This window comes from Ursus maritimus, assembly GCF_017311325.1.
Source record: "Ursus maritimus isolate PB19 chromosome X unlocalized genomic scaffold, ASM1731132v1 scaffold_X1, whole genome shotgun sequence".
Classification (NCBI taxonomy): domain Eukaryota; kingdom Metazoa; phylum Chordata; class Mammalia; order Carnivora; family Ursidae; genus Ursus; species Ursus maritimus.
The window spans coordinates 1,860,057-1,866,621 of NW_024423319.1; the positions used below are offsets into that span (position 1 = coordinate 1,860,057).

Consider the following 6,565-nt stretch of genomic DNA (forward strand, 5'->3'; position numbering starts at 1 on the left):
AAGGCTCAAAAGTGACTTTCACGTGCAAGGCCTCCTTTGACCCCTCCTTGCAGCACAGCATCACCTGGCGAGGGGACGGTCGAAACCTCCAGGAGTTTGGGGACAGTGACAAGTGCGGGCCCAGCCCCAACCTGGGCCTGGTGGAAGGGGGCAGAGTGGGGAAAGCAGGATGTCCAAACCTCCTGGCCTCATGCATCGGGGAGCACTCTTGCATTGAGCAGGGAGGTTCTGGTGAGAGGGAGGGGAGGGGAACAGTACAAAAGGACAAGCATGCCCCCCCCGCCAGGTACTTCATAGAGGACGGGCGCCTGGTCATCCACAGTCTGGACTACAGTGACCAGGGCAACTACAGCTGTGTGGCCGGCACTGAGCTGGACGTGGTGGAGAGCAGGGCAGAGCTCCTGGTGGTGGGTGAGTCCTACAGTGGTGTTGGGCTCATAGCCCAGAGGCATGGGGGGGCACAGGTCCTCTTGAGCCGGGGAGCGGGGTGCTCAGCTGGCATGTGGCCCAGAGAGTCCACCCTCCGTGACCCTCAGGGAGCCCCGGGCCGGTGCCTCAGCCGGAGCTGTCTGACCGCCACCTGCTGAAGCAGAGCCAGGTGCGCCTGTCTTGGAGCCCCGCCGACGACCATAACGCCCCCATTGAGAGTAAGAGGCCCGAGCGTGGCGTGCCCCCCCCCCCACCGCCCTACTGCCACCCCCGGTAGCCTTCCCTCCTTGTGGGACCGCCCTCCTCCTGGGCCCACGGCTCCGTGACCGCCCCCCTCACTGGGGCATGCACCTGTGTTTGGGGCTCACAGTTCCTCATGGGACTCTGAAGTTGCCTGTCGCCTTGGGCACTCCCTCCCCCACTCAGGAAGAGCCGGACTTGTACCCCCATTTACCTCCCCCCCCATAAGCCACACGCCAAATCACCGGTTCACTTCTTGGCAGAGTATGACATTGAATTTGAAGACAAGGAGATGGCGCCTCAGGAATGGTATAGTCTGGGCAAGGTGCCCGGGAACCAGACCTCCACCACCCTCAAGCTATCGCCCTATGTGCACTACACCTTTAGGGTTACTGCCATCAACAAATACGGCCCTGGAGAGCCCAGCCCAGCCTCTGAGACTGTGGTCACACCTGAGGCAGGTGAGCCACCTGTGGTACAAGGGAAAGAGGTGACCTGCCCGAGCCCCTCTGCTTCTAGGTTTCCAGTGGGAGTTGGGAGGCAGGGTTCTCTCAGAGCTTCTGGATCCTGGCTTCCGGGGCCAGAAAGGGCCCTTCATTCCTTGGGTCTTGGCCTTCACAGCGCGCGCAGTTTTGATGTGGTAACACATTACTTTCCAGCCCCAGAGAAGAACCCTGTGGACGTGAAGGGGGAAGGGAACGAGACCAGCAACATGGTCATCACTTGGAAGGTGAGGGGCCCCGGGCTGAGCATGCCCCAGGACATCAGGCCAGGATCCAGGTGTTGGCTGCTCCCCCTGGCTGTGCGAAGGGCCAGAGGATGATAGGAGATGAGACTGGGCTCGGGGGTGGGTCAAAGAAGGGGGGTGCTCTTGGCCGACCAGCTCCTCTTCTGCTTGCCTCCCTCTAGCCCCTTAGGTGGATGGACTGGAATGCCCCCCAGGTTCAGTACCGTGTCCAGTGGCGCCCTCAGGGGACTCGGGGTACCTGGCAGGAACAGATCGTGAGCGACCCCTTCCTGGTTGTGTCTAACACCTCCACCTTTGTGCCTTATGAGATCAAAGTCCAGGCCGTCAACAGCCAGGGCAAGGGCCCTGAGCCCCAGATTACCATTGGCTACTCGGGGGAAGACTGTGAGTATTGAGCTGGACTTGCCCACAGCGGGTGGAGACTGCATGCCCCTGCGAGGCCCCCACCCCTCCCTCCATGCTGGGGCTCTCAATAGAGCATTTCTTAGGAGTAAGGACGTTTTCTTCCATAAGCAAAGTGTCCTCATGAAAGTACAGAAGCTTATCATTGTTACCCTCTATTTTTCAAGTTGGCAGCTGGTGATTCCAATTGTGTCAGTCAGTGCTGTCTTTCCCCCAGTCCAGGATACAGTCCAGGATCCCCCATCAAGTCTAGTTGTTCTGCCCCTTTCCTTTCCTTGCATCTGGAACATTACCAGACATTAATTTTGATCACCTGGTCAAGATCTTTTCTCCTTGCAACGCGATGCGTATGCCCTGCCCCCCATATAGTATCTAAATCCATCTTCCTTCTGCAGGAGGGTTCTGGGCTGGCCTCTGGATGCCACAGGCCCTCACCCATGTCACTGGCTGTTTTCAGACCCCCAGGCAAGCCCTGAGCTGGAAGGCATCAAGATCCTCAACTCGAGTGCCGTGCTGGTCAGGTGGTGGCCCGTAGACCCAGCGCAGGTCAAGGGCCACCTCCGAGGATACAATGTAAGGAAGGGTTCAAGGCATAGGGGTGGGAGGATCCCCAGGGTGAGGTGTGAGGCCACCTGGAGTAGCAGCATTTGGGGTGGGCCTCTTCCCCCTGCGAACTGCTCTCCCAGAAGTCCTTGGGGTGGGAGGAAAGGGTCCCCATTGAGGGCAGTGGGAAGCACGCACCGAGGGTGTGCGCTGCTGGACGCCTTCTGCCCCTGTGGGGTCTCCTGCCCCCCCCTGCAGGTGACATACTGGTGGGAGGGCAGTCAGAGGAAGCACAGCAAAAGGCACGCCCACAAAGGCCACGTGCTGGTGCCCGCCAACACGACCAGTGCCATCCTGGGAGGCCTGCGGCCCTACAGCTCCTACCATCTGGAGGTGCAGGCTTTTAATGGCCGAGGACTGGGGCCCGCCAGCGAGATGAACTTCAGGACCCCAGAGGGAGGTGAGACTTGTACCCGCCCCGCCCCCCACCCCGCCCCCCACCCCAGGCAGGCCCGGGCAAGGACCTGCCGCTCGTCTCTGTGCCCCACAGTGCCTGGCCACCCTGAGGCATTGCACCTGGAGTGCCAGTCGGACACCAGCCTGCTGTTGCACTGGCAGCCCCCGCTCAGCCACAACGGCGTGCTCACTGGCTACGTGCTCTCCTACCACCCTCGTGCGTGTGTCGTGGGCCCTGTGTCCCAGGCCGGCATGGCCGAGAAATAGAGGGGAGCTGGGGGGTAGGCAGAGCTGGAAGCCACAGCCAACTCCCTGCCTCTCCTCGCAGTGGATGACGGGGACAAGGAGCAGCTGTCTTTTGACCTTCCGGACCCCGAGCTGCGGATGCACAACCTGACCAACCTCAGCCCCCACCTGCGGTACCGCTTCCAGCTGCAGGCCACCACGAAGGAGGGCCCCGGAGAGGCCATTGTGCGGGAGGGAGGCACCATGGCCTTATCCGGTGAGCTGGAGGGGCTGAGGAGGCCCCCGCAGACATCCAGGCCCAGGAGGGCCAGCCTCGAGCCTCCTTGAGGACCCACAACTTCCTCTTGCTCTCCAGGGACCCCGGATTTTGGCAACATCTCGGCCATGGCCGGCGAGAATTACAGTGTGGTCTCCTGGGTTCCCAAGGAGGGCCAGTGCAACTTTGGGTTCCAGATCTGGTTCAAAGCCCTGGGGGGTGAGCACAAAAGGGGCCCCAGGGGGTGGCATGGGACCGGGCTGCTGCATGGCACTCCTGCTGACCCCTGCTGCCCTCGCGCCTGCAGACGAGAAGATGAGCCCTCATCTGCCACCACAGTATGTCAGCTACAACCAGAGCTCCTACACGCAGTGGGACCTGCAGCCCGACACCGACTATGAGATCCACCTGCTCAAGGAGAGGGTGCTCCTTAAGATGGCCGTGAAGACCAACGGCACCGGTGAGGCTTCCGTCCACCCAGCATGCCCGCCACTGCCCCAGGCCCCATGGCATGGCTCCACTGTCCTCCTCCTGGAATCTGGGTGCTGCTTGGCCTGTGATGGAGAATTCCAGGCCCCTGAAATGGCCCCTTTCTGTTTTAACTGTTTCCGGGGCAGTCATCTTTGCAGAAGGTCCCCCCCAAGCGTCAGTTTCAAGCGTGCTTTAGCCCCAGGTCATCACCACCACCCCTGGCCCCTCTGGTGTCTGTCCCCAGGGGCAGAGGGCTGGGAGTGGGTGTCTCGCTTGGGCCCAGGCTCAGTGTCCTCCTGACCTCCCCCCAGGCCGTGTGAGGCTCCCTCCCGCTGGCTTCGCCACTGAGGGCTGGTTCATCGGCTTCATCAGCGCCATCATTCTCTTGCTCCTTGTCTTGCTCATCCTCTGCTTTATCAAACGCAGCAAAGGTGGCAAATACTCAGGTAACCCCTGGCCTGGGGCTCAGGAGAGGGTGGTAGAGCTTCTACAAGTCCTCCTCGGTCCCTGAGCCTCTGGCAGGATGGCAGGGGCATGTGGGGGAAGGCAGGGGCCCCGAAGGGAGCTTCTGTGCAGACCAGCAGCAAATGGCACTCAGGCCCACGTGGGGTGAGTGGTATACCTTGAAGGCTTCTTGGCTTCTGAGCGCTGCTGAGAGAGCGCTGGGGGCACTGGGAGCACAGAGGGGAGGCCTCGCCGGTGTCTCCAACCTGGGGATGGGGCCCAGTGTCCAAAGTTAGGCAGGGGTGGGAGAGAAAGCCGGGCCTTCTCTGTGTCTGTGTCCCCAGTGAAGGATAAGGAGGACACCCAGGTGGACTCCGAGGCCCGGCCGATGAAGGACGAGACCTTCGGCGAGTACAGGTGAGCTGGGGGTAAGAGCCGGGGCCAGCAGGCCGCCAAGCACCACCCTCGCTTTCATATCTGACCCTGTCTCTCTCTCTTCTCTGTGCTGCTGGGTGATGTCAGGTCCCTGGAGAGGTAAGACGGAGGTGGTGGGAAGATACTGTCAGAGTCTGATGGCAGGGGCCCTCCCGTGGACAGTGTGCCTGCGAGTGCCATTGGCCGCCCCGCTTGCCGGGGGCTCTGCACTCCCCCAGCCTTCTGGCCCAGCAGCTCCCTGTTTCAGGGAGAAGCCAACATGCCCCAGCTGGTCCCCACACTGACACCCAGTTTCTGGGCCTACCTGTCACTGCCCCCTGCTCCGTGTCTCGCTCACCTGCAGGCTGAGTGCCCACTTGTTTCCTCGCGGCCCCCGGGATTCCAGGCATGCCCACGCTTTGCCCCTCTGGTGGTGTGCACACCACCTGCCCTCCTGGGTGCGCATCAAGGATGAGAACTTCTTAAAGACCCCAGTGCATTCAGAGCAAATGAAAGGCAGGTGGAACCTGGGTCCCGCCCTCCAGCCGGGCCTCCTCCATCAGGCCAGCACCCGCCAGCTCCTGCTGGGCTCCACTGGGCAGCCTCCCACTCCCTCCTGCCCTCTGCCCCTACAGCGACAACGAGGAGAAGGCCTTTGGCAGCAGCCAGCCATCCCTCAATGGAGACATCAAGCCCCTGGGCAGTGACGACAGCCTGGCTGACTATGGGGGCAGCGTGGACGTCCAGTTCAATGAGGATGGCTCCTTCATTGGCCAATACAGCGGCAAGAAGGAGAAGGAGGCGGCAGGAGGCAATGACAGCTCAGGGGCCGCCTCCCCCATCAACCCTGCCGGGGCCCTTGAGTAGTGCGTTCTAGCCAGGCAAGGCCAGGCAGGGCCAAGGCCAGGGCCGGGCTACAGGGGAGTCAGAGGCCAAGACCCCCTAGCCCAGCACCTGTGCTGACCTCGGGACTGAGGCTCCGTCCACTCCCTGCCAGGCCTCGGCCCCACCCTGTGGCCCTGGGCCTCTGGGAGGCTTGAAGTTGGGGGCAGAGGAGAGGAACTCACTGCCTCTAATCCCCTTCTGACTACCCGGTCCCCACTTTATTGCCAAAACCCAGCTGCACCCCTTCTTGGGCACGCACTGCTTTGTTCCAGTTTGGGGGCCAGTCACCCACACGTCAGGAGCCTTCCCATGCTGCCTCGTCAGCCTTTGGGCCGTGGTTGGGCAGAGAAAAAGGGGTGGCTGCTTTTTGGACAGCCTGGCTGGGACTGGGGACAGAACTCGGTGTCCCCACCATTTGCTCCAGCCAGGATGGGAGCTGGGCAAGCTGGCCACGGGTGCAGGGGAGGCCATCTGGAGAGCCCAGAGTCCTCACCTGCCAGCATCACCCTCGTCGGCACCTTCCTCCCGCGGCCTGCCCAACCCCGCGGCCGGCTTCCAGGAGCTCTGTACACATGCTGCCTTCGGTGCCCACCAGACAACATCCAAGTGGCCTCTGTCACTGCCAGGGTGTGGGGCAGGCACACTTCCCTGCTGCCCCTGCCACCGCCTGCAGCCCAGGACCCTCTAGCCACCCCACCCGGTCTGAGTAGTGCCCCTCCTCAGCCTCCCCTGCCCCTCAACCTTGGGAATGTAAATACACCGTGACTTTGAAAGTTTGTGCCCTCGCCTTTCCCCATATGCCACTAGTGTGTAGGCAGATGTCTGAGTCTCTAGGTGGTTTCTAGGTTTTATAGCAATTAGCTTTGATGATCCCATCCTAGGAAAAATAAAAACAGACACACAAAAAAGAAAGGAAAAAGGAAAGATTGGTTCTCCCAGCTCTGCTGCGCTCCTGCCTGGCAGCCAAGGTCTCCCTGTATGCCTTTGCTTGGTCTGTTGATGAGCCCTTTACAAAAAACAAAAATATATAT

General features: G+C 61.3%; 1 protein-coding gene across 2 annotated transcripts in view; it reads left to right on the forward strand.

Annotated features, from left to right (window-relative positions):
* The window catches only part of L1CAM (L1 cell adhesion molecule), a 20,513-nt gene extending 13,955 nt beyond the window's left edge, over positions 1-6,558 (forward strand). The window contains exons 14-27 of one of the 2 annotated variants that reach the window (XM_040626975.1): positions 537-647; positions 933-1,130; positions 1,329-1,399; positions 1,579-1,801; positions 2,277-2,392; positions 2,621-2,822; positions 2,913-3,035; positions 3,147-3,320; positions 3,420-3,539; positions 3,628-3,780; positions 4,103-4,237; positions 4,580-4,652; positions 4,758-4,769; positions 5,285-6,558. In XM_040626975.1, coding sequence (XP_040482909.1) covers positions 537-647; positions 933-1,130; positions 1,329-1,399; positions 1,579-1,801; positions 2,277-2,392; positions 2,621-2,822; positions 2,913-3,035; positions 3,147-3,320; positions 3,420-3,539; positions 3,628-3,780; positions 4,103-4,237; positions 4,580-4,652; positions 4,758-4,769; positions 5,285-5,516 — 1,943 coding nt within the window. In that variant the 3' untranslated portion in view covers positions 5,517-6,558. The remainder of the gene's footprint in view (positions 1-536; positions 648-932; positions 1,131-1,328; positions 1,400-1,578; positions 1,802-2,276; positions 2,393-2,620; positions 2,823-2,912; positions 3,036-3,146; positions 3,321-3,419; positions 3,540-3,627; positions 3,781-4,102; positions 4,238-4,579; positions 4,653-4,757; positions 4,770-5,284) is intronic. The other variant, XM_040626971.1, reaches the window with a different exon arrangement.
* The last annotated feature ends 7 nt before the right edge of the window (positions 6,559-6,565 follow it).